This window comes from Tupaia chinensis, unplaced genomic scaffold (genome assembly GCF_000334495.1).
Source record: "Tupaia chinensis unplaced genomic scaffold, TupChi_1.0 Scaffold000377_2, whole genome shotgun sequence".
In the NCBI taxonomy this organism is placed as follows: domain Eukaryota; kingdom Metazoa; phylum Chordata; class Mammalia; order Scandentia; family Tupaiidae; genus Tupaia; species Tupaia belangeri.
In genome coordinates this window covers 2,719,833-2,746,051 of record NW_006159876.1, presented here as the reverse complement: position 1 = coordinate 2,746,051, position 26,219 = coordinate 2,719,833, and the positions used below count along the sequence as shown (strand labels likewise).

At 43.4% G+C, this 26,219-nt stretch overlaps 2 protein-coding genes, 5 non-coding genes and 1 pseudogene across 9 annotated transcripts in view; 2 read left to right on the top strand and 6 right to left on the bottom strand.

Annotated features, from left to right (window-relative positions):
* RPL4 (ribosomal protein L4) lies at positions 1-5,256 on the bottom strand. The gene is made up of 10 exons (XM_006153487.2): positions 4,996-5,256; positions 3,552-3,723; positions 3,251-3,357; positions 2,457-2,595; positions 1,980-2,104; positions 1,565-1,694; positions 1,125-1,281; positions 739-822; positions 409-529; positions 1-324 (listed from the first exon to the last, which is right to left on the bottom strand). Exons 1-10 carry the CDS (start codon positions 5,239-5,241, stop codon positions 79-81), a joined length of 1,527 nt encoding a protein of 508 aa, XP_006153549.2. The 5' UTR covers positions 5,242-5,256; the 3' UTR covers positions 1-78.
* On the bottom strand, positions 1,428-1,497 carry LOC114008724 (small nucleolar RNA SNORD18). Its single transcript, XR_003550237.1, has one exon. It is a non-coding gene; the product is annotated as a small nucleolar RNA SNORD18 (small nucleolar RNA).
* LOC114008733 (small nucleolar RNA SNORD18) lies at positions 2,190-2,261 on the bottom strand. Its single transcript, XR_003550246.1, has one exon. It is a non-coding gene; the product is annotated as a small nucleolar RNA SNORD18 (small nucleolar RNA).
* On the bottom strand, positions 2,907-3,005 carry LOC114008726 (small nucleolar RNA SNORD16). The gene has a single exon (XR_003550239.1). It is a non-coding gene; the product is annotated as a small nucleolar RNA SNORD16 (small nucleolar RNA).
* Positions 3,433-3,504, bottom strand: LOC114008725 (small nucleolar RNA SNORD18). The gene has a single exon (XR_003550238.1). It is a non-coding gene; the product is annotated as a small nucleolar RNA SNORD18 (small nucleolar RNA).
* On the bottom strand, positions 4,269-4,367 carry LOC114008727 (small nucleolar RNA SNORD16). Its single transcript, XR_003550240.1, has one exon. It is a non-coding gene; the product is annotated as a small nucleolar RNA SNORD16 (small nucleolar RNA).
* A 61-nt stretch (positions 5,257-5,317) lies between the features above and the next one.
* Positions 5,318-26,219, top strand: part of ZWILCH (zwilch kinetochore protein) — a 56,233-nt gene continuing 35,331 nt past the window's right edge. For 2 of the 3 annotated variants that reach the window (XM_014589755.2, XM_027773812.1), the window contains exons 1-6: positions 5,318-5,596; positions 10,062-10,113; positions 15,531-15,626; positions 21,256-21,374; positions 25,097-25,296; positions 25,420-25,490. In XM_014589755.2, the coding sequence (XP_014445241.1) occupies positions 5,478-5,596; positions 10,062-10,113; positions 15,531-15,626; positions 21,256-21,374; positions 25,097-25,296; positions 25,420-25,490 (657 nt within the window). In that variant the 5' untranslated portion in view covers positions 5,318-5,477. The remainder of the gene's footprint in view (positions 5,597-10,061; positions 10,114-15,530; positions 15,627-21,255; positions 21,375-25,096; positions 25,297-25,419; positions 25,491-26,219) is intronic. The other variant, XM_006153485.3, reaches the window with a different exon arrangement.
* On the top strand, positions 19,220-21,036 carry LOC102481692 (cytoplasmic dynein 1 light intermediate chain 1-like; annotated as a pseudogene).

The window sequence follows — 26,219 nt, the reverse complement described above, 5'->3', positions numbered from 1 at the left end:
TGCTTTGAACAAGATGTTTATTCAAAATAAGCTGTCCAAAATGATGTAATCTTTACAGAATAAACAAATGTTAAGGGTTTATGCAGCAGATTTCTTTTCTTCTGTGGTAGATTTCTTTTCTGCTGGCTTCTTGTCAGCTGCTGGTTTCTTATCAGCTGCTCGCTTCTTGTTAGCTGCAGCCTTTTTTCCCACCAAGGGCTTCTTCTGCTGCTTAGCACCAACTCCCTTTCCTTTCTTCCCTTCCACAGGCTTCTTAGCTGCAACCCCCTTCTCATCAGATTTGGCCTCTAGTGCTGCTGCCACTTTATCCAGCCGTTTCTTGTGCTGTTAACAAATTACACAAGAAAATGTAAAAATTGAGTCTTTCTCAAACCGTGATACATTAGTGAAAAAGAAACTATCACTTACATTCCTGGCCTGACGAAGAATGGTGTTCCGGCGCATGGTCTTTGCATACGGGTTAAGTTTCAACATGATTCTCAGGTTTTTCAGAGGATTCTTCTTGAGGACTCTGCGATGGATCTTCTTGCTATAAAAAAAGCATCAGCATCTGACTTACATTACATTGTTATTGAAATACAAAGGGACTTAAAAATGGAATTTAAGTATGAGTTAGTTGCAAAATTAAAAGTACTTTCTTTTCCATACATTATTACAATATGCACTTTCCATGAATTTTCTGAAGACCTCCCCAGCAAGGTAGGTTGGGACAAGAATTGTACTATAAACGTTAGTTACCGTGGTGCTCGGAGGGCTCTTTGGATCTCTGGACTTTTCAAGATCCTGCTAAGGTCTGTGTTCATCATCTTGTGCATGGGAAGGCTAAAAGGGCAAAAAAAGACCCAAGTTCCCATTTTTCAAGTTATTGGCTAAAGAACATGAATCAACACAAGTTTTTAACCACTGAAGTGCTCCAGAATTCCAGAATTTCTGTCATGCTATTACTTCTCGTAAACACACAGACACACAAATGCCAGGTGAAGATGGAAGAGATTTCAGTACATTGTGCCTGCACCATGAGGAAGAACAGGAGGAAACTGCAATCCAGCACTTAACATACAGGCCAATTCTAAATGTAAACAGTCAGTTTAAACACCTACATCCAGTATATGAGAAACACTCACTTATAGTTACTCTTGAGGGAAGCAGATTTCCGCCAAGTGCCATACAATTCATCTAACTTCCGGAAGGCACTTTCAGTCCAAATGCAGAAACGTCCCACATGCCCACCAGGAGCAAGTTTCAAAATATTCAGTTTGCTTACATTAAGCAGAGTGATTCCTTTGAAAAGGAAAGGAGAATTAGGGAGCCTGTATTTCAACAGAAGAAACACAAATCATCCTGATGGCTAACATGCTACATAAGGTACCTGACAATGACCTTATTAATTATGAAGTTCCAACTGTCAGTGTCAACTCATTCAGCAAAGTATCAGAACTTCCACAAAATCATGTGTTTCAGAAACACGGACCATGAAGTGGAATCTCATCATAATACAAAAAGCTGAATAAGCTTGCCTAGTATAGATAATCAAATATACGTAAGGAAGCAGCACAGGAATTACCAGGGATGTTTCTGAAGGCCTTGATGATACCATTGTCCTCATTATAGATGATGCAAGGTCCCCTGCGCTGGATACGACGGCGGTTTCTCATTTTGCCCTTGCCAGCTCTCATTCGCTGAGAAGCGTAGACCTGCAAAGTGAGGATTTTAGTATTATGATTCAGATATAATCCCTGCAACTGCTCTTCATAACATAATTAAAAAAACCCACTATTACGATCTTGAAATTGGGGCACAAATGATTCACTCAATCTAAGGCCGTTAATGGCAACCAGGATTCCAATCCAAAAATACCCTGGCTCCAAAACCTTTTTTCTCTCATCTTTGCAACACTGCCCCCCAATTCCTTTTTATATCTGAAAGGTGACAATTTTTTGTGGATCAAAGACTACCAAACAGACCTTCATTAAACCTACCTTTTTAATATCATTCCAGGCCTTAAGTTTCTTCAGAAGCAAAACAGCTTCCTTGGTCTTCTTATAGCCTTCAACTTTATCTTCAACCACCAAAGGAAGTTCAGGAACTTCCTCAATACGGTGACCTGACAAAACCAATTCGATATTTAGCGGTCACCCCCAAGATCACTGAAAAACTAATAAACAAAAGCAAAATGGTATGTAATTTGCCAAATCAGAATTTCCACAAATATCATGTGTTTCAGAAACACGGACCAATTGAGTGGAATCTCATCATTCTGACAGTTAAATAAAAGAATTAGTTTTCCCAGTTACAAAGTATTAACAGATGAGTGATTTCTTAGATTGAAATAGCACCATTTATAAAGGAAAGTTTTAGTTAGACACTCGGGGATGAACAGAATTTTTACAGGCAATTCCTAAGACTCAGATTAAAAAAAGGGTTCTGTGCCAACTCTTATGATACAAATTACAAACCTTTAGACATGACTAGAGCTGGTAAAGCTGAGGCAGCCAGGGCAGAACAGATGGCATACCGCTTTTGGGTAGTATTCACTCTGCGGTGCCAACGCCGCCAGGTCTTAGTTGGTGCAAACATGCGACCTCCTCGACACATCTATTTTCTTGGTTAAGAATAACATTTCTCAAATTTTGAGAGTTTGAAAAATGGTTATATCGGGACTAGCAGTTGGCATAAAGGCTATGTCGCTGGACTCCCATGTAGTCAACTGCAGCTTGAGTCTTGGACTAGGTGCTTAAACTCATGCCAGGCATATGTGTGTGCATGCCCAAGATCCTGAGAGGAGAATGGAGAAGTGACTACATATAGCGTGGACATCCCCACCCAGGGTGAGATTTCTTGTCTGTCTTTCTGTACCTTCTCCATAGCCAAAACTTCTCCCCTCCCATCCCCCAAAAAGGTTATCTTGCTCAGTAAGAATTTTCGTCAACCTTCTGTACCAGCTTACTGACAGCAGGCAACTGTCGCTGAGAACAGAGTAAGACGCAAATTACGACATCATTGCAAGCAAAACTTCTCTGCTATGAATCACTCCCTCTTTTAGAAATAAATTATGATAGAAAAATGAGCACATTCTAGTTTTCAAATCTGTCTAGAGCAATATTTAATGGGGACAAATGATATTTAATAGGGACACTCTTACTACTCTGAACATAAGAATGTGGAAACTCTATTAATATAAATGAAAATCAGGTCCAGTCTGCTCAACCCCACAGAAGGCAACCAGACCAGGTAGTGAAACAAAGGATACATTTCCAAAAGCACCCTGGCCAGAACGGTGAGTCCCACCACCTCGGACTCTGGGAATTCGAGCCACAGCTCTCCCAGTACCCCAAGACTCAGCACTGGTCTGATGACCTAAAATTGGAAAGAAAGAAAATGTTTTAGCTACCCAGTCGTGTCAATCTGTGACTATTATGCACAGTAGCAAGCAGCATCAGAACATCCAAGAAAATCATGTGGTTCAGAAACACGGACCAATGATGTGGAATTTCATCACTACTGTCAAGTGGCCCCTAAAATAGTAACCTATGGGAAACAGAAATCCATACCTGCTAATTCACTGACAGCATAGGGCTGTCTGTTATTTTTGCGCAAGTTGGTGTGAACAAAGTTCACGATATCTGGTCGGATGGGAGCCTTGAATACCGCAGGCAACGTGACATTTTTGCCAGACGATTCCCCCTTTTCAGAGTACACTGATATCAGTGGACGAGCACACGCCTTGAATGAAAAGAAAAGATATTTAGATTGACAAGCAGGGACAGAGTGAAACTAGTGTCAATAATCGCATTATACTCTTAATGAACTTTCATTCTGCCCTCCCCATCCTCTTTCTAAGCATATCAGATACTTACTAGTGAAAACGCGGGTCATGTTACCTTTGTTCAACCCTCTCCAGAGACTTCTCACTTGGGGGTAAAACCAAATTCTTCTGGATGAAGATAGGATATGCTCTTCCTCTCTGAACTTATTGCTCATACTCCTGACCTTGTATTCACAACAATTTTTTCCCTAAAGCTGCTCTCAACACAATTCCTCACCTCCTTTAGACTGCCTTTCTACAAGTTACTACTTAAAGCTAAACCATTGCCTCCTTTATCTCCGCAACACTTACTACCAATGTTTTATTTTAGACCAATCACAAGGGCAGTGCTATTTCTTTTTCTGAACCCCTCACCCCCGCACACAATACCACACTGTACCAACACTATTTGTGGAAAAGTACTACATTTAACATTAGTCATAACGGGAGCTGGCTGAGGACTTGCTCAGTAAGAATTTTCGTCAACCTTCTGTACCAGCTTACTGACAGCAGGCAACCGTCGCTGAGAACAGAGTACGACGCAAATTACGACATCATTGCAAGCAAAACGTCTCTGCTGTGAACTCCCTCGTCTTTTAGAAATAATGATAGAAAAATGAACACCTTCCAGTTTTCAAGTAAGCCTAGAGCAATATGTAATAGAGACGGGCGATACTTAGATTTAGATGCCACAGAAGTACAACCCAATCAGAAAGCTGCTACATAGATGACTCCCAAGCTGGCCAGAGACGAGCATTCAGGGGAAAAAAAGAAACGCAGTATTTTCTTAGCAAAATCCTTCTCTCAAAAGGTGGAAATAAACCTTACTAATAAGCAGCACGCCGAAGTGCAAGGTCCCTAGCTGCCTCTCCTTTCCCCAAGCCCGGTTCGGTCCTAGGCCCCAGCGGTTTTCGTTTTCGGCAGGCCCGGTTCCCAAGACCCAAGGACAGCAGAACGCGGAGGGCTGGCGTGCGCCTGAGCACGGGGAGGGCTCGCCGCCGCCCGGCCGCCCACGTTGCCTGTAAGATGGCTGCCATATGCCGTCCAGCCCGGCTCCCGGACACGCACGCTTTGGCCCCTATTCCCTCGTCCTCCATTTCTCTCCTGCACATTTTAGGCCTCGAACTCCCGATCCTTTCCTATTGGTCCTAGGACAGGAAGACTACCCAGCCAAAAGGACTTGCACTCACCATGGCGGGGAGAGGAGAGGACCACGCTCCTCTCGACCGGCGGCTCCCACAGGAAAAGGAAGTGCGTATCACTCCCAGCCTATATGTAACCCTCCCCTCGTCTCTCACCGTGCCCGGCCTCGAAACCAACACGGGCACACGAAATGTCCCTCTGCTACACCACCAGGGAAAAAAACCAGAGTGTTCCTCACTTTTAGATAAGAAATACGGTATCTTTTGTCTTTCAAAGCCAATGATAGTATTCATAAAGGAGGGACTCCTTTGTCGCGGAATAATCCTGAGGGGGCGTGGCCAACTATCGCGAGAGGAGGCGTCTTCCCTGTAACCACTACCATTATTTTCGTTATTTTTTTTTGACTGGAATGGAATATTATTGAGACAAGAAATATCTCTGGGTGCTGTAAAAGAAAAGTTTAGTTTTGTAGACAAACGAAGTTTGTTGGGGGGGTGAAAATAGTCCCGGTGGGGCGGGGCCATGACTGATGACGTCAACGTCCGGGCGCGCAGTTCGGTTTGGCGGTTCTGCACCGCCACTAGTCGGAGTCGAGATGTGGCAGCGCGTGAATACTGCAGCTGAGGAGCTTTACTCTCGTCTTCTACAGTGAGTTTTAGTTTCTTTTTATTGACTGGGGCCCGGGGTCGACACCTCTTCCCCTGGATCTCGGATTCCCACCCCGAGCCTTTCGCTTTGCCGCTTTCCTGGGGCCGGGGGTTGGGAGGAGGCCGGCTCTGCTCCAGTGTGGGGCTGGCCATCGTCGGGGATTGCTGATCGTCAGGTTTATTGAAAACATCTGTACGTTATCAAATGCGGTGGGAAGGCGCGAGTGTTCCAGGGCGGGGATTATTCATTTTGCCGGGACACGCACTTGTGGTAGAGGCACCTCCCAGAATACGGAAAACTGGATGTTGGGCGTCCTTCAGCGTATTGCTTTCTGCTTACTGAATGAAATGCGTGGCTGTAGTCTGTTCAGGACATTGCAGTGACCGTATGAGCTACAGTTGCAGTAGTAACGGAACGCTGCGTTGGTTTGAAAAAATCATTTAAGTCCTTTATTTCACTGTGCTCCAAGACTTCATTTTATTCCTATGGTAGGATTGTATTGTACTGCCAAGGGAATTCCATCGAGTTCCGGAAGAATCTAACCTAGTCGTTTTCAAAGTTGAATGTGCATCATAATTCCCTACTGGCTTGTCAAACAAAGATCCCTTCTCCAGGGTTTCTGATTTAGAAGGTCTGGGGCGGGGCCAAAGAACTTGCCTGTCTTAACAGAGTCCACCTGGAAAGGTGCGGCTGGCTGGGCATCGCAGTTGAGAACTACTGGTGTGCTCTAACCCAATTCTTTTTTTTTAGAAAGATTTTTGCTATAGGGCACACATACACTCACTGTAGAGACAGACAGCGAGAAATCACCCCCCAAGGGGATGTCCACGCCACAATCTCTTCACCATTCTCTCCGGATTTGGGACACTCACACATACGTGCCCAGCGTGAGTTTTAAGTTACCAAGTCCAGTACATGAATCGCAGTTGACTACTGGGAGTCCAGTGATGTAACCATTACACCATCTGCTGGTCCCTGAACCCATCATTTTCTAAATGCTATACTTCTAAACTGTTTATGCTTTCCCTTTTCCCTTCTGCTTACAAAAGTAATAGTAATTTTTGAACATTAGAGAGTACTAGACTATCTCATTTTAAAAAAATAATTATTTAATTTTATTTATTAATGATTTAATTTTGCTGTAAAATTAAATAATAATAATAATTAAATAATGCACACAAGCTCACCAGAGAGAGACAGATAAAGAGGGAAAGTGAGAAAGCAAGCCACCAGGTCCAAGACTCAAACGGCATTCAGCTATGTGGGAGTCCAGCGCCTTAACCACCATACCACCTGCTGACCTTGATTATCTCAGTTTTTTTTTTTTTAAAGTTGTTATTTCATGAATGTGAGAGATAAAGCACCTTCAATAGGATTAGAGACACCTGTGGGTGACCAGAGACCCAAACCTGTCATCTTCCATGTGTTCGCTTAGCATGGTTACTCTGTCATCGACCGGCCCTATCTCACTGTTTCTAACCGCTACATCATATTTTGCTCTGCAGCAGTTTAGTTTAGTTTTGTTTTTTGTTTTTGGTAGAGGTTTTTGCTATAGGGCACATGCGCTTGCCAGAAAGACAGACAGAGACAGAGAGATAGAAAGCAAGAAAACACCTCCCAGGGGGTATGGCCATGCCGCAATCCCTTCTTCTCTTGGGATCTTGGGCATGCATGCACACGTGTCTGGCATGAATTGAAATTACCAGGTCTGGGGCTCGAACCATGGTCGACTACACGGGAGTTCAGTGATGTAGCCATTACGCTAACTGCTGGTCCCTCTGCAGTAGTTTTATTATGTTCATTTAACCAGACCTCTTTTGATATAACTTTGTTTAGACCAGTATATTTTCTGTTTATTTCATAGGTGTTCGTGTTTTGATCCATTAGTAAGGACCAAAAGTTTGTTTTTACTTATGGCCGCACCGTGCCTGTGTGTCCAGCCACAAACTAGAAATTTTCACATGGGACCTCAAAGTCATTACTTGGAAAGCTGAATTATTTTCCCCTAACCTGACATTCCGCTCCTTGAATTCTTTAACAATGGCAAATTCAGTACTTTTTTCTTCATCCTCAGCCCCAACCCTGTCCTCTTGTTCTTTCATCCCTGCTCTTCAGTTCAGGCCTTCATCACATCTCCAAAGTTACTCTGCAGCTGTTTTTCCTGGACTCCAGGTTTTACCTTGCCCTGTATTGTTAGATCTTTCCCATGTAAAATGGCTGAATGACTTTGAGGGTACAGTTCCATCGGTATAACTAAATCTCCACCACAGCTTCCTGCACTTGCCTGCCAGTGTACTTGTCCTCCTGAAACTGTTGGTTTGCCCACTGGACTTCAGTCGAGACGGTGAACTAGGGACTATACTTTTTGATACCCTGCCGTCTAGCAAGATACACACGTTTGTGAAGCAATTGTTAAATGACTGATTAAATAATGTCTGTTAGCCAAAAATGGCCCAGCCACAGTGGTACAAGTGGGAGAGTACCTCTGTGCAGTGGCTAAGGCTGCATGCGAGACCCGGGTTCCAGGCCAGTCCTGGTGTATGCACCTGTGTGGTCCTAGCTAACTTGGAGGCTGGACTGGCAGGATTGCAACATGGTGAGACCCTGATAGAAATACTTACCGTCTCTTGCTTCATCTCACTCTCACTCTTGCTTGAGCTCTCTCTCATTAAAAAAAAGAAAAGTTTTGAATTACATGTAACAGGCTTTTTTTTTTTAAGGGAGATTTTTTGTTATAGTGCATGTACTTGCTGGAGAGAAAGAAAGTGAGAAGTCACCCCCCAGCGGGTATGGCCCTGCCACAATCCCTTCTCTATTTTCCTCTCAGGATTTTGAGCATAAACACACACACACCCAGCGTGAGTTTCAGGCTACCAGGTCCAGGACTGAAACCATGCTGTGTGAGTCTAGCGCCTGAATTGCCTGCTGGCCTGGAGAGAGACGTGGATAAGAATAATTAGGAAAAGTGAATCAGTCACAGGGCTGTCCCGCCTGTTTGTATTTCATTAAGTTGTATGTTATTGTAAATCAAATAGGTATAAATGGTATCCTGAAACAATTCCTTCAATGACTCTGAGTCTTTTCATATTTAGAGTGTAGAGCCATCAAGCTAATATACAGCTTGGTTTGTTAATTGTTTATATAATAGTTTGTGCTTCGCGATTACTATTTGAAACTTTCTTGAACACTAAGTATTAAATGATATCCTGGTATTTCGAGCTTACATTTTTAAAAGAAAATGTTTAAATAATCGTATTTACTTTTATTTTTTGTAGTACATAAAAATGGAGGACAGATGCTTCCACTTTAGTTATAAAAATGTGAGGCTTGAAACCCCTAAGTAGACTTTTCTGTGGATACCCACTGATTCAGTGGCATATCAGAGTCCAGTCACTTACTTTCTAGAAGTCATTTGGGAAATTGGGCCAGCAGGTGGCATGGGGATTGTGGCGCTGACCTTCCACATGGCAGACCGCAGTTCAAGTCTTGGACCTGGTGGCTTGCTTCCTCACGTTACCCCTCTCTCTCTCTGGTCAAATTAAAACAAAACAAAAAAGATAACAAATAAAGTGAAATAAATGTAAAAAGAATTCATTTGGGAATTTACATTTTGATACAGTTATGTGTTAAAAAAGACATAAGACGTTAACTGTGATGTGTTTGAAAAGGCATGTGAGTTAAGTTAGGTGACCTAATTTCCTATGTCTCTAAGAAACAATCATACTGGGACCAGCAGTTAGCGTCATGGCAATGTTGCTGGACTCCCATGTAGTCGACCGCAGTTTGCATCCCGGACCCAGTGACTTAAAACTCATGCCGGGCGCGTGTGTGTGTGCCCAAGATCCTGAGAGAAGAATGGAGGAGAAGGGATTGCGGCGTGACCATCCGTCCTGGGGGGTGGTTTCTCGCTTTCTGTCTCTCTGTCTCTCTCTGGCTGGCTGGCGAGCACACTCGCCCTATCGCAAAAACCTCTCCCAGAAAAAAGAAGCAATCATACCCAGTTGTGGACAGCAGTCTAATCTCTATTACTAGTGTCTTTTCTGTCTCTCTTTTTTTTTTTTTTAAGTTTTTGCTGTAAGGGCACCTGTGCTTGCCAGAGGGAGATGGAGGCAGATGCATGGAAAGTGATAAATCACCCCCGGGATGATTTCTTCTTCTCCATCGTCCTCTTGGTATTTTGGGCATGCATGCACACGTGCCTGGTATGTTTTTCAAGCCGCTGGGTCCGGAAATTGAACCATGGCTGGCCATGTGGGAATCCAGTGCCTTAACCACTGTGCCCCTTCTCTGGCCCCTTCTCCCTTTTTCTTAACCTCATACTCCTTTTCTGCTGTTTCCCTCTCCCCAACTGTGCTTTAGACCTGTCCTGTCTCTGGTTTTATAAAATGATGGCAAACTCCTGATTTAAATAACAGGACAGATATATATTGTAGCTGTGTTTTTCACATGTGGTTCTATATTTCAGGGCATTTGATGAAGAAAAGAAAGGTATCTATAAAGACCCATTTATCTACGAGGTATGAGCAGTTTAATTTGATTTTTAAATATAACTCAATCCTAAAATTGTGTGTTTTAAAAGTCAGCTCTATTGAAGAGACTATCATTGATGTATAGTAAATTTCACCCTTTTAGGGTACTGTTCTGAGTTTTAACAAATGCATTTAGTTATATAACCACCCTCATAATCCAAAAACAGAACATTTCTATCATTTCCAAAAGTTTCTTCACGGCCCTTTGTAGTCAGCCTTTCCCCTACCCCTCTGAGGGAGCCAGCCACTCATCTCATTTCTGTCTGTATGGTTTTGCCTTTTCCAGAACGTCATATAACTAAAATCAGTTTGTAGCCTATGGGGTCTGGCTACTCTCACTTAGTATAATGTAGTTGAGGTTTATCTGTGTTGTTATGTGTGTTAGTAATTTATTCTTTTTATTGCTGGAAATATTTCACTGTATGAATGTTCCACAGTTTGCAGTGTGGTTATCCATCTACCAACTGAAGGGCATTTAGTTGTTTCCAGTTTTGGGTGATTATGAGTAAAGTGACTATAAACATTCATTCATTCATTCATTTTTATGCCAGAGGATGCATGAGGAAGGGAGTGAGAGAAAGAAAGCACCCTTCCAGTGAGCATTGTGAGGCAGCAATCCTCTGTATTCCAATTATCCATCCCGTTAGGATCATGGGCATGCATGTACCCACCCAGTGTGTTTTTCAAGCCAACAGGGCTAGGACTCGAACCCTATTCAGCCATGTGGAATTCAGCTTCCTCTTTGCAGGAGTCCACTGCTGTGCTATAGGGCTGGCCCTGTTTATTAAGCATCTAATATGTGCTAAGTGTTCATAGGTAAAGTCCTCTTAGTTGGGAGATAGAATGTATATCCAAGGCCAGCCCCATAGCACAGTGGTTAAGCCCTATGCATAGCACATGACTACTGTGGTTCGAGTCCCAGCCCCACTAGCTTGAAAAACATGCTGGGAGTATGTACCTCAAATCCTGGTGAGAGAGAGGAATGGAGAGAAGAGGATTGTGGTATGACCTCTCCACTCCAACTCCCTTTGGTAGCACATGTACCTTCTGACAATAAAAAAAAAAATTGAAAAAAATTTTTAAATAAAAAACAAAAAGCCTGCATCCACGAAATTATTAACAAACTAAAATAAGTGTTATATTAAAAGACAAAGCCTGGCCCTGTATGGCCGATCTTGATTTGAATAGCAGCCTTAAAGGCTTGAAAAAAATACCAGACATGCGTTTGCTCACAAGCTCAAAATCCTTACAAGATGGAGAAATGGAGGCAAAGGGACGATGGTGTGTCCATGTCCCATTGAGAGGTGGCTCTCCTTCTTTCCCTCACTCTGGCAACTTCATACACCTTCTAGAAATTAAAATAAATAAATAAATAAATAAAGGCAAGCTGGGGGTCCAGCAGGTGGCGTGGTGGCTAAGGATGCTGGCCCCCCACATGGCCAGCCGAGGTTTGAGTCCCAGACCTGGCAGCTTGGTTTCTCACTTTCCCTCCCTCTTTCTCTGTCTCTCTCTCACTATGTTCAAACTAAAATAAATAAATAAATAAAGTTAAATAAAATAATTCCTTAAAAAAAAAAAGACAAGTGGGAAGAAGCTATCATAAATGATAGGGGTTCTCATTATATATATACCTATGCTACATTTATGTGCACAACGTATGAAAAACTCTTTAAAACAATCATCAGGAGGCGCTGCCGTGGCAGTGTAAGCTGGAGGGTGCTGCAGCGTAGTGGCAAAGGCTGTATGGAAGGCCTGGATTTGGTTCCTCACCCACTCTCAATAGGCCAGGTGGTGGTGTGCCCCTGTGTCAGCCAGCTGAGAGGCTAGGGCAGAAGAATCACAATTTGATGAGACCACCATAAAAGCAAGTAATCAAAAAAGAAAAATATATCCACTCAGCTTTCTCAAAAATCAAATACATCTAGGCAAAAGGCCTTCCCTATCTGAATTTTTGCTGCTTAATGGCTGTGTTACTTAACTGAGGACTGCTGTTTTAAAGTACCACAAGTTAGGCAGCTTCAGACATCAGAAAGTTGTCTCACAATTCTGGAGACTGAAAGTCTGAAGTTAAGGTGTTGGCCGGGCCATGTTTACACCGAAGGCTCAGGAGCAGGTCCTTCCTTGTCTCTTCCTTATTTGTGGTTTCCAGCCATCGTTGCTGTTGCTTGGCTTGTAGAAACAGCACTCCGGTCTTGTCTCCGTAGACAGAGGGCATTCTCCCTGTGTGTCTGTGTCTTGGTTCTCTGCGTCTTGGTTCTCTGCTTGTAAATATGCATAGAGTCATTCAGGTGTACACATACCAGCCATTGGAGTTAGGGCCCACCTAATAATCATCCTCCCCAGGATCGATGGCCATGTTGCAGTCCCTTCTCCATTCTCCTCTCAGGATCTTGGTCACCCATGCACACACACTGTCATGAGTTTAAGCCACCAGGTCTGGGATGTGAACTGTGTTCGACCACGTGGGAGTCCAGTGATATAACCATTATGCCATCTCCTGCTCCTAACCTTTCTTTTTTTTTTAAGGTAGGGTCTTTCTGTTTTGCAATCTTCCTCCTGCTTCAGCCTATCTGCTGGACTATGTATGCAGGCTATCATGCCCAGATCTTTTTTTTTTTTTTTTTTTTTTTTTTGCTATAGGGTGTATGAGCTCACCAGAGACGCAGAGAGAGAGAGACAGAAAGTGAGAAATCACCCCCCAGGGGAGTGGTCGTGCTACAGTCCCTCCTCCATTCTCCTCTCAGGATTTTGGGAACGCACACACGTTACCCGGTGTGACTTAACCCTCTGGGTTCAGGACTTAAACCACGGTCAACAATATGGGAGTCCAGCAGTGATCATCATCATGCCGTCTGCTGGGCCCAGATGGTTCTTTTTTAAAGAGTTATTTATCTCATTTTATTTATTTTTTTTAATAATTATTTAATTTTATTTATTCATTCATTTATTAAAATTTGACCAGAGAGAGATACATAGTGCGAGAGGGGGAAAGTGAGAAAGCAAGCCACCAGGTCTGGTACTCAAACTGTGGTCGGTCATGTGGGAGTGCCCAGCACCTTACCTACCATGCTACCTGCTGGTCCCCTATTATTATTTTTAATCTGTGGTAGGACATGTATGCTAGAGAAAGAGGAAAAGTGAAAAAGCAAGTCTCCAGGTATGGGATTCAAACCACCTCTGACCATGTAGGAGTCCAGAGCCTTAACCACTGTGCTACCTGCTGGCCCTGCCCAGATCTTTTTTAGACACCGTCTTGCTATGTTGCCCAGGCCAGCCTTGGACTCCTGATCCTCTCACCTTACCCTCCCTGAGTCACTGGTATTATAGGCACATATCACCGCATCTGGCTTTTAGGTTAGTCTGGGACTTGAACCCAGCCTGTAGAACACGGCATTTTAGCAGCTTGTGCCTCTGGCTGAGCCAGTGTTCATCTTAACCTGATTATATTGGCTAAGATCTCATGTACAGGAACGAGGATTAGGACTTCAGGCGATCATTTTGGAGGATAGCACCTGCAGCTCAAGAACCTATTGATAGTAGATTAGAATAACACAGTACCCTTGGCTCTCTGAACTTGGTATCTAATAGTGAAATATTTGTCATTCGTAAGCATAGTAGAGACTGTTTCCACCTTCATTGGTGATCAGATAACAAAATAACAATGCTACTTTGCTATGAAGTGGTAAAAACAAACAGTGAAAGTACTGTGTTGACATAAGTGATGCGAATACAAATAAGTAGGTATGACATTTGAAAGGCAATTTGACAATGTCGTGTGATTTTAGGCATTCATCGTAAGATAATTCAAGAATGGCCACGAGGGACTGTCTATTACAGTAATTAGAAGCTGCCAAAATGTTATATAGCATGGACTTGGTTACGCGATGGGAGAGCATGCTATGAGACAGCTAAATAACATTTAATGACATGGGAAATTCATGATATTAAACTTTCTACAAGGCCTGTTTTTTTTTTTTTTTTTTTTTTTAAGTAAAATCTCGATATTTAAATAGATCTATTCCTGTTTAAATAGGCTTATTTATATGCCTGGAAATAGATATATGCTGTTGACATTAGTGATTATCCTCGGTAGTAGAATTACAGATACTTTTTTTCTTTAAGGTTTTTGCCATAGGGGGCATATACTTGTCGGAGTGAGAGAGAGACGGACACACAGTGAGAGGGGAAGTGAGAAATCACCCCCAAAGGGAGGGGCCATGTGCAATCCTTTCTCTTTTGTTCTCTTCCTGGGATTTTGGGTGCACATGCACACATGCCCTGTGTGATTTTCAAGCCCCTGGGTCTGGGACTTGACCTGTAGTCTGTCATGTGGGAATCCAGCCCTTAACCACTACACCACCTGCTGGGCCCTATAGATACTTAAAACTTTTAGTTATCTCTTTTCAAACTTTTCTACAATAAATGCATATTACAACTGGAATGAAAAAATATACAGTTCTTATAAACTGATATATTAAAGTTCTAAAATCTCATAATTGGAAGAAAGGATAGGGGACTTCAAAAGGTTCATGGAAAATGAAATTAAAGTATGAGTATTTATTAGCGCAGTTTTTTCTTTGATTTTTGTCAGAGGATGTGTACATTTACCATAGAGACACAGAGGGGGGGATAGTGAGAGAGCATCCCCATGGGGAGTAGTCATGCCACAGTCCCTTCTCTCCCTTTGTTTGGGATTTTAGGCACATAGGCACACATGCCCGGCATGTTTCTTAAGCTGCTGGGTCCAGGGCTTGAACCATTCAGTTGGCCATGTGGGGTCCAGACACCTTAAACACATGCTACCAGCTAGCCCTGTGCAAATAAATTTTAAAAACCCATGCATGGTAATTCCACAATACTCGCTTTCCATAGGTCCCTTATATTTAGTAAATGTTAATGTATGGCATATAACAGTAAATGTAATGTACTAAGAGGAAGGGAACGTTGGTGTGGTCCTAAGCAGAGGAAGGCTTTTCCAGGCAGAGTAGGCCTTGAAGCATGGATAGATACAGTGGGTGTAGATAAAACTGGTAAATTTTCTAAACATGAGAAATAACATGGACAAAGAATAAACAAAACCTTATAAGACAAAATAAATCACCCCCCGAGGGATGGCCATGCCACACTCCCTTCTCTGCCGTTCTCTCGCGAATTTGGGCACTCACTTGCATGAGGTGGTGTGATTTTCAAGCTGCCAGGTCTGTGACTTGAACAGTGGTCAGCCATGTGGGAATCCAGCACCTTAACCACCACGCCATTTTTCTCGCCCCCAAAATACTACTTTTAAAGCATGTTCTAATTCTCTTTTCTCATCATTCGCATAGATCTGGTCTTTATGTGCTTGAGTATTTGTACAAATACACACGTGTATAGATGTGACATTGCTTGGCCTTTGTTTTTAACAGGCTGATGTGCAAGTGCAGTTGATCAGCAAAGGTCGGCCAAACCCTTTGAAAAGTATTCTAAATGAAAATGACACGGTATTCATTGCAGAAAAAGTGGTAAGTTACACTCAGGCTATGTGGTTGTTTAATTCTTGTTAACCAAATTTGGTTGCTTGGAAATAATCTCCAATGTGCATAGTTTAAAATCAGCATTTAGGAATAGGTGCAGCACTGCCAGTAAAAGTATTATGTGAGCCATGTACGTAATTTTTAATTTTCTTCTCATTAAAAACAACAAAATGGGGACCAGCAGTTAGCGTAATGGCTATGTCACTGGACTCCCATGTAATCGACTGTGGTTTGCGTCCTGGACCCGGTGGCTTAAAACTCACACCAGGCGCGTGTGCGTGCGTGCCCAAGATCCCGAGAGGAGAATGGAGGAGAAGGGATTGCAGCGTGGCCATCCCCCCTGGGGGGTGATTTCTCACTTTCTGTCTCTCTGTCTCTCTCTGTCTGTCTGGCGAGCGCACGTGCCCTATAGCAAAAACCTTTCCAAAAAAAAAGAAATTGTTGCCAAGTAAATAAAATTGATATTTTTCTTTAGTAGTCTAGTTCTGTGTGTTTTAAAACATTGGAGGGCACTTCAGAAAGTTCATAGACCTTGAATTTAAGTCCAGGTTTATTTTGATGCAAAAAAAAGTTGAAATGCAAGTATAGTTTTTTTACAGTACTTATTTGTCATGGACATTTTGAGGAAGTCTCGTTTGTTCTTACAATCACTACCATAGTCAGGGTACAGAACAATCCTATCCTACCAGAGCCCTCCCTATGCTATTCCTTTATACATAATCGTACTTTCCCATTGGTCTTCCTCACTGTAGTTTTAAGTTTCAAAGAATGTCATGAGTAGAAGCATACAGTGTATTCCTTTTTCGTTTCAGTTGCCAGTAGGTGCTTGCACTTGTCAGAAGGAGGGAGAGAGGGAGAGAGAGAAAGAAAGCACCCCCAAATGGCTTGTGGTCATACTACAGTCCCCTTTCCTCCATCCCTCCTTCCCGTTAGGATTTTGGGCACGTATGTGTGCCTGGCATGATTTTAAAGCCAGCAGGGCCAAAATCCCAGCTGTGGGTGGCCATGAGATGGCTCCTTTAACTGCTGCACTGTGGTGCTGAGTTCAGTGTGTAACCTTCTGGTTCTGACTTAAGGTGCCCAAGTAATGATGAGTTATCAGGCCAGCTTGTGGCTTGGTGGTTAAGATGACTGGATGTCACCGGGCTCACAGTTCAAGTCCCTGATCCAGCAGTGTGAAAAGCATATCAGGCATGTATGGATTCATGCCTAAAATCTTGAAAGGAGAATGGAGGAGGAAGGATTGCAATGTGGCCATCCTCCCCAAGGGGGTACCCTCTCAACTTCTTTCTCAGTCTGTCTTCATCAAGTGCACCCACCCTGTAACAGAATTAAAAAAAAAAAAAAACAACAAAAAGAAAGGTAAATTACCTAGTGAAAAGTCCTTAGCAAAGAGAATTTTTGTAAATCTGATGGGTCTTCGGAGAAGTCGTGACACATTTTTCTAAGCCAATAGATTATGATACTAGTACGAGTACAGCTTGGAGCTATGAGACGTTACCTGGAGTTCAGAGAGACTAGCATTTTTGAATAGGGAACAATTAAAATGGCCTTTATTTTTGCAAAGATCAGTAGAATTTAAAGTATGTGTTTTAGGCTGGTGCATATTGAAGTGTAGATCAGAGGGGGAGATGACATTTCTTGGAGACCCAGTAGTTTTAGAAACTATTTGGAATGCCAGGCCTAGAAAGGAATAGACTCTGGAATCTGGAAAAACAAACAAACAAACAAAAACAAAAAAAAACAATTTCAAGACTCAGTAAAACATCTAGATATGAGACCTAAGTCGGCCGAGTCTACTGCCAGTAAGAACTTAGTGGTTAAAAACTTGAGTCTTGAAGTCTGGTTACCTGGTCTCCAACGCTGGCTTTGCCATCTAGCAGCTGTGTGACTCAAGACAAGTTATTTAACCTTTTGCCACCTCAGTTTTCCCAGTTGTAAGACAGGGATGATAATAATGTCTATATTGGGTTTTTATGAATAAAAGAGAACTTAAGACAGTAGTACAGAGTTATGCTCAAGAAATGCTAACTCAGCCAGTCTGTGTGTGGTATAGCCACTGGTTTACCAGACTGTGGAACTGGAAGCCGCCTAGTGACTGTGGTCAGTCCTGGCCTCGTCAGCCTGAAAACACAGCTCCAGACCCAAGCCCTGTCAAGGGAGCTTCTCTCTCTTAGGTAGTTTATCATGAATGTTTTTTAAAATGCCTCTTATAATTAGTAAGAGTTGGCAAGGCTGAGCTACTTAATCATTTTGTAAACATGTAGATATAAGAGCCATGTAACAGAAATGAGAGCTGATAGCCTTGAGAGGAGTCGATGAAAGGAGGAGGGCTGGGGACTCCGGCCTGCCTGAGTTTCACACCACCGGGTCTGGCACTTGAACCGCAGTCGGTCATACAGGAGTCCAGCGACATAACTGCTATGCCATCTGCTGGCCCCCAAATGATTCCTTTACCAGTAGAAACGAAGATTATCTTTTCACAGGATAGTGGAAGTGTTTTGATGACAAGATTTGTTGCTACCAAACTAGTTTGTGCTCTGATTGTTGTCAGAACCCAGTCATTTATGTTTAAAGATATAGAAATGAATACACTATCCTGTCCCCTAGCATAGTAAAGCATTGCCTACTCGAGGCTGGGAGGTGGCATGGTGGTTAAAGGTGTTGTACTCCCACATGGCCGACCGTGGTTTGAGTTACTTTCTCGTTTTTTCGCTCTCTTGTCTCACTCTGATCAAATTTAAAATAATAATTACAATGATAAAATTAAGCAAATGATTCTTTTTAAGAAAGCATAGACTGAGTGGTGTGATTCCTGACCAGGATGGCAGCAGTGGGTGAGTGGGCTCCTTCGGTTCCTCTCTGCTGAGATTGGATTCCACCTACCCTGGCGGCCCTTTGGCCAGCATGCGAGCATTGGGCAATGGCAGCACTGCAGCCAGCGACAAGGGCAGGCAGAACCTTTGGCCCTGCATCCTCAGCGAGGTCTCCACCTGCTCATGCTCCAAGCTCCCCGTGGGGAAGAATGTGCCACTGTTGGGTGAAGATGGAGCTGGAAAACAAGGTTAATAAGAAAAATTCAGGGATAGGGACAATCAGGCAAGATGTAATGTACAGCTCTCAGATGGACTTAGGTTTTCTCCAAAGGACACTGATTATGCCGGTTGATATGTCAAAGCCTTAGACTGCTTTGTATTCTTTTTTTTTTCCCCCGAGAGGTTTTTGCTATAGGGCACAGGAGCTCCCCAGAAAGACAGAGATAGAAAGCGAGAAATCACCCCCAAGAGGGGATGACCATGCCACAATCCCTTCTCCATTCTCCTCTCAGGATTCTTGGGCATGCATGCACAAGTACTCGGCGTGAGACTCGGCGTGAGTTTAAGCCACCAGGTCTGGGACTCAAACCACGGTCAACCACATGGAAGTCCAGCAACATAGCCATTATGCCATCTGCTGGTCCCCTGGTTTCGAGTCTTTACAGAAATGGGCAAGTGTTGTTAGAGACCATGTTGACAAACTGAAAATACCTCCTGAATAAATGAAAGAAATGGAACAAAAGCTGATTAGAGACTTCTAAGACTATGTGGAGCCAGGGGAAGACCTCCCAGCCTCGCCTGAGAGAACAAATACCACATCACAGGAAGACAAAGGCAACAGTATGGTTTACCTCTGGGTGCAGGGATGCACTTACTCATAACTCGGGCATCCCAGCACTTGTAGTTTGCACAGGGCGTGATGCCATTAGAGTACTGAGAAAGAACGTGACTATAGAGACGAACATTTGATTTTATTCAGTCACATATCCAGAAATTTTGTTTACAATATAGTGCAGCATTTACTTACACGTCAGTAAAAGAAACAAAAATATACATTTAATATATAAATACCTCATACAGAAACCATATGGATTTCTCTATAAAATTCCTTTTTTGTGGAAAAGGATGCAGGATTTATTCCAGCAGGATGGGAAAATGATAAGAAAATAGGAATATTACATGAAAATTTTTGAACATTAAGATAAGACAGTTTTGAAGACATCATAAGTAAACCACCCACTTGAAAGTTTGTACATGGGGCTGGCAAGTGGCGTGGTGGTTAAGGAGCTGGACACTGCCACATGGCCACCATGTTTGGAGTCCCGGACCTGGTGGCTCGCTTTCTCCCTTTTTCTCTCTCTCCTCTCTCTCCCTCTCCCTCTGTGTGCATGTGTGGTCAAACTAAAATAAATGAATGAGTAAATAAAATTATTTTTTTAAAATTAAAATAATTATTTAAAAAAAGAAAGTCTGTGCATAAAAAGGAAATTATGGTAGAAGATGACCAAGTGTTTCTTATGAAGCTACAGTCTCTTTTCCACCAACTGCAGCTGGAAGACCTGTGGGTGCCTCACCAAGAATTCCAGGAGGCTCTCCTCGAACTCCAAACAGATCTGTCCTCAAACGTTGCCAGTGTGTCACTCATCCCTGCTGGCTCAAAAAAAAAAAAAAAAAAAGAAGGCGTCCTGGCAGATTTCTTCAGTAGTTTGTTGAATGAAAAGGCAGGCTCTCAGGAGGCCCAGGCATTGGTACTGGGAGCCCTGGAGGCTGGGCCCGCGGTGGAAGCAGTGGTTTGTCACCCTCTGCCCAAGAGCCAGGCCAGAAGCCTGTTGTATCAGGTGTTCACACTGAACTAGACAGAATTCCGCGAAAAGCAGTGGCAGTCTCCTACAACACCTACGTCTCCTGCAGAAGGACAAGCTTCTTGAAGGTTCCGATAAAGCCACTTACTCAGTTTCTGGGGTAATGGACACCTGCCTCTGCCTTTTCCTTCACAAATGAAGTTAGGGGGTACTTTTTCAGGTGGACTAAATTTCTCTCTCTTTTGTTTTGGTTACCCATTTTTATAGAGTGCAATACAGGAAAAATGGAGCTATACAGAAGAAAAATTATTCTACTTTATGTGAGATTGGTATTTGCATTGCCATTTTGTGTAAGGAAGTAATTTTGAGTTGTGAAAATCTCAAAATTAATAAATTCAAAATAGAGCCATTGATCATACTCGAAAGGCTGCTTAAAGCATACAGGAGGGTTTAAGGAAGGGCAGGAAATACGCAGTTTGGGCACTTGACTGACTCGGAAGGCCAACCTTATTTTAGTTAAGACTATTAAAATCATTAAAAGAGGATTTTGTTACTTTTACTGAAAAAGAGAAAATGATCAATTGCCCGATTTTGCAAACGAACACACATGTACCTCCACACGTGGAATATGCCGAGAAAATTGTCACGTAGCATTCAATAAACCAGTCACCATCTCAATCAGTGACCCTGTACATTGTCATCAAGATGAATGAGAGATATTCGCCACACCTTTAACTGAGAAGAAAAGGAAGCCTCCTGCCTAAATGTGTGAAAGAAATGCAGAAGATACTAAAATGTAAGGAGGTAATTAGCAGTTCTTGGATGTGTGTGTGTGTGTACACACATCTGACTCTGCCTTAATATACCCCTTTGCTATTTGTGGCTTTCAACTGTAATCAGTTAATGTTCTCTGCATTCAGATTGGATAAAAAAAAAGTTGAACGACTGTCTTATGTGCTTTTTTAAAATCTGGTTAAATAATTGAAAATATTTTTACAGCCTTTAGAAAAGGAAGAAACAAGTCACATTGAAGAACTGCAGTCTGAAGAGACTGCCATTTCTGATTTCTCTACTGGTGAAAGTGTGGGGCTGCTTGCTTTACCGGTTGGGAGAGCGAGGTGAGTGAGGGAACCTTCACTGTCCGGCCCCAGCGTGCCTCAGCTGCGTCGTGGGGTGGGTAACGTACCTGGGGGCACTGGACATGTGTGGGAGTGTTTGGGGCTGTCACAGGATTGAGGGGAGCCGTGGAACTTGGAGGGTCTGGACGGCAGGTGGCAGATGGGCTGCAGTGCCTGGGACTCTCCTGCACAAGGAGGAGTGACCAGGCCCAGGCGCCAGCGCAGCCTCTGCCCATCTGGCCTCCCTTCCTACTCAGGTGCCCCTGCGTGGTCATGTGCAGGTCCTTGTGCCTGGCCTCCCCACCTCCCGCACCGAGGAGGAGTGCTTGCCTTCAAGTAGGTGTGGGGATAGTCACGTAGTAAGAATGCCAGCAGTAACTGCTGTGATGCCTACGGAGCAGCCGCCCTTCGTGCTGACTGGCTGCTGTGGTCTGTCAAAGTTTAAAACTTTCCTACAGCTAAGTAAATCCTTCTCCTTCCTGACTCTTTGATTTTGAGTCACATTTGGCTTATTTTTCCCTCCCCAAGAGCCTCAACATTTGTATTGTTTTCTCCAGCCCATGTTTGTTTGGATTGACACACATGCTTAGCATTTCCATTTGAGATCTTCTGGAATTACTGTACACCCTTTTTTATTATTATGATTTTATTTTCTGAGAGAAAAGCACCTTGACAGAGTCTTGTTACACCCGTGACCTCCCAGACATCCACGCAGCCTGTCGTCATGGGCATGCATGTGACCTTGACATGTGGAGAGCAGCCAGTTTGAGAAAACGTGGCCTTGAGACATGTGCACAACGTGCTGCTGTCAGCTCCTCTGGTAGGAGGAGAACAGTACCTGCCTGCTGTCAGTGATTACTCTTCCTACTATTGTTCATACCTGATGGCCTAATACCGCCAGTATCCGGCTAACGGAAGTCACATGCGTTTATCACATCGTCCCCCAAAAAGATCAGAAATTAAATGGCACCAGTCATTTTCAGACGATTAACATCCCAAAACAACTGACTTTGCATCCCATTTCCTCTTCCCCCATTTTTCTGCCCTTTAAGAAAATAACCCTGAGGCCAGTTTTGGTCGCAACTTCATCAGAGAAGGTGTGCCCACCCAGCCCTCACTTTTCTATACTTGTGTGTCTTCTTGTGTTACTGTGTCTATTTCCAATCCACAGCCTTCCCCACTCAGAAAAACATGTTCATGCCGAGCAAGTCCCAGCAGACGGGTCAGGTTGACCTGACACACGGGTCTTGCATGAGGCTCCAGCATTGCAGAACAGTGGCCTGCCCTGTGCCACCGCCACTGGGCCTGGTACTTCCTTTTCTGAAGGAAAATCCTTACAAATTCCTTTTTTGGGTGGCTTTCGTGTCTTTGAAAAAGAAAAATTTAGGGCCCATTTTTGGGTAATTTTTAAATGTTGATGTACTTACAAATTTACAGGAAAGTTACAAGAGTAGTGCAAGGACTTCTGTGTGCCCTTAACCCAGATTCGCTGATCATTTATGCTTTATCCTTGTCCTTGCCTCCTTTCCCTCTACTTCCTCCTCTCCATATTCATACTTGTAACAGTAAACACATAAAACAATATATACATTATATGTATTGATAAGTAATATATACATTGTTATAACAAATGTGATACGGATCATAATACTTGTAACAATACACACATAATATATGTAATATGCATATATAATATGTATCATTAAAACTGTGTATATGTAACACATTTTTACATGACATACTTTTATGAAGTATTGGCAGTATATTGGAAACATTGTACTCTTTTACCCCTAAATACTTACCTAAAAGCAAGTGTAGTATCTTTTGGAAATTTAACACTATTGCAGTACTGTTCCAATAGAGTTATACTTCAGTTTCTTCAAGTGTCTCAGTGACTGTGACTTCAAGCATTTTTTCATGTGCTTTTTGGCTCCTACTTATTTTCGTGTGTGTGGTGTTTCAGACAGGGTCTTGCTGTGTTGTGACCCTTCTGTCCCAGTCTCCGAGTAACTAGGACTATAGGCAGGTGCCACTGCTTGGCTCTTAGAGTGCTGGGGGTGGAACCCAGGTCTCCCCTGTGGCTCAACTATAATATATATACACATATACATATACATATATATATATATGTATATATGTATGTATACATATATATATATATTTTTTTTTTTTCGAGAGAGAGAGGTTTTACTCTAGGGCGTGTGCACTTGCCAGGAAGACAGAGAGACAGGAAGGGAGTTATCACCCCCCAGGGGGTTGGCCACGCCGCAATCACTTCTCCTCCATTCTCCTCTCAGGATCTTGGGTACGCACACACAAGTGCCTGGCGTGAGATGGGTCAACTACATGGGAGTCCAGCGACGTAACCATTAGGCCAACTCCTATTCCCATGGCCTCAGCTTTCTGAGCAGCAGCGTCAGCCAGCTGCTGTGGCTGGGCCTCCTCTGTGTCCTTAGCTCCTCTCACACACTACTTCTGCTCGCACCGAGCCTGCTCCCCACTCCCACCATGCAGAGCTCCCAACTCGTAGCAGCTCAGTCCTGTCACATGTGGTCACTTTCTGGTCCGTGCATCCTGGTCAGCCTGGAGTGCCCATTTCCAGCTTCTCCCCTGGGTGAAGAGTGTGTGTGTGTGTCTGTGTGTGTGCGTGTATGCGTGTGCGCACATGCCCTAACACTTCCAGATTGTTGTTTCTGTGAGACCCTTCATGATACCTGTTTTATTTTAATTGCCAGAGGGAGAGGGAGGGAGTGAGAGAGAAAGAAAACACCCCCCAATAGGGCATGGTCACACTATAATTCTTTATCCTCCATTTGTTCATCCTGTCATGATTGTGGGCACGCACGCACCTGTACCTGGCATGTTTTCCAAGCCACTGGGACTGAGATTTGAACTGTCGTGGGTCATGTAAGATCCAGCTTCCCATGCACAACCACTGTGCTATGGGACCTGCCCCATGATATCTTTATTTTTATTTTTTTAAGACTTTAGGGGGCATTAGGTGGCATGGTGATTAAGGGTGCTGGATTCTCACATGGCCAACTGTGATTCAAGTCCTAGACCCGGCAGCTTGCTTTCTCGCTTTCTCTCTCTCTCTCTCTCCCCCCCTCTCTGATCAAATTAAAATAAAGATAAATGAAATAATTCTAAAATCAGTTTTTGCCATAGGACGTGTGCCCTCTCTGCAGAGAGATAGGGGTGGGGAGGGGTTGCAGAGGATTGAGAAATCAAGTCCCAGGAAGATGACCACACACTGAAGTCCCTTCACCTTCACTCTCAGGATTTGGGCATACACACACATGCACCTGGTGTGATTTAAGCCCCCAGGTCTGAGACTCGAAACATGGTTTGATCATGTGGCATCCAGGGCCTTGACCACTATGCCACCTGCTGATCCCGCATAATATCTTTTTAAGAGAAAACTTTTTTTTTTTAAAGAGAGAGTTTTGCTATAGGGCACATGTGCTTGACAGAGAGACAGAGAGAAATCACTCCCAGAGGGAATGGCCATACCACAATCCCTTTTCCATTTTCCTCTTGGGATCTTGGGCATGCATGCATGGGTGCCCGATGTGTTTCAAACTGCCGGATCTGGGACTTCAACTGTGGGTGACTGTGTGGGAGTCCAGCAACATAACCATTATGCCACCCACTGGTCCCAAGGAAAGTCTTGATTGATCAGCAGTCTCTACCTGTAATTTGTTCTCACTGTTGTTTTCCAGGCAGTTAATTGGACTTTACGCCATGGCTCACAACCCTAATATGACCCACCTGAAGATTACCCGGCCAGTTACTGCCCTCCCTCCCCTCTGGGTACGATGTGATGGTTCGGACCCTGAGAGTACCTGCTGGCTGGGAGCTGAGCTCATCGTGGAGAATGGTAGTACTACAGGAGTCGTCTTGCACGGGGTCAGCTGTACAGGTGTGCGCTCCCCGTCAGTTCTGGACTGTGGCGCCCCAGTACCCTTAGAGGGGTTATCGTTTTCTAATATTTCAAAAATGTCATTTTGAATAATACCTTTAATTTTTTTTCTATGTCTTGTAGCAGATAAAAATTATTCTGTAAATCTTGAAAACCTAAAAAGTTCACACAAGAAAAGACATCACTTGACTACTGTAAGTATATTTCCTCATATTTTAATTAGTACCAACTTGCCTTCCTGGCTAAAAGTGTTTTTACTCCTAATATGACTAAATGCTTTTCTGTAGTATAAGCATGTTGATATTTCTTTTTGTGTGTGTTGATGACTAATCTTTGTGATTTGAAAGAATTGTCTTGTTGGGGTTAGCAGGTAGCATGGTTACAGTGCAGGGCTGCCACATGGCCAACAGCAGTTTGAATCCTGGACCCAGCAGCTTGAAAATCATGCTGGGTTGGGACCCTCAGATGGCATAATTAATGGTTATGTCACTGGACTACCACATAGTCGACTGTGGTTCAAGTCTCAGATCCAGCAGCTTAAAACTCATGCCAGGCGCATGTGCATGCATGTCCAGGAGCCTGAGAAGAAAATGAAGGAGAGGGCAAAAATCTCTCTCTCTCTTTTTTAAATTTAGTTTATTATTATTATTTTTAATTTACTATGGGACACATGCGCTCGCCAGAGAGACGGGGTGGAAAGTGAGATAATGAGCCACTGGGTTAGGACTGGAACCATGGTTGGCATATGGGAGTCCAGCGCCCCAGCCATCAGGCCACCTGCTGGCCCTGCAAAAATCTCTCTTAAAAAGAAAAAAAAAGAGAAAGAAAATCATGCTGGGCATATGTGCATGCATGCCCAAAACCCTAAGAGAGCGGAGGAGAAGGGATTGTGGCATGTCCAGCACCCCCTGGAGTGGGGGGAG

Coding starts and splice junctions, on each gene's coding strand:
- RPL4 (XM_006153487.2), bottom strand. CDS start 5,241: ATGAATACTATCATTGGCTTTGAAAGACAAAAGATACCGTATTTCTTA. Junction 3,724..4,995: donor CCTCTCCTCTCCCCGCCATG/GTGAGTGCAAGT, acceptor TTTTCATTCAAG/GCGTGTGCTCGTCCACTGAT. Junction 2,596..3,250: donor GCCAGGGTGCTTTTGGAAAT/GTATCCTTTGTT, acceptor CCAAGAAAATAG/ATGTGTCGAGGAGGTCGCAT.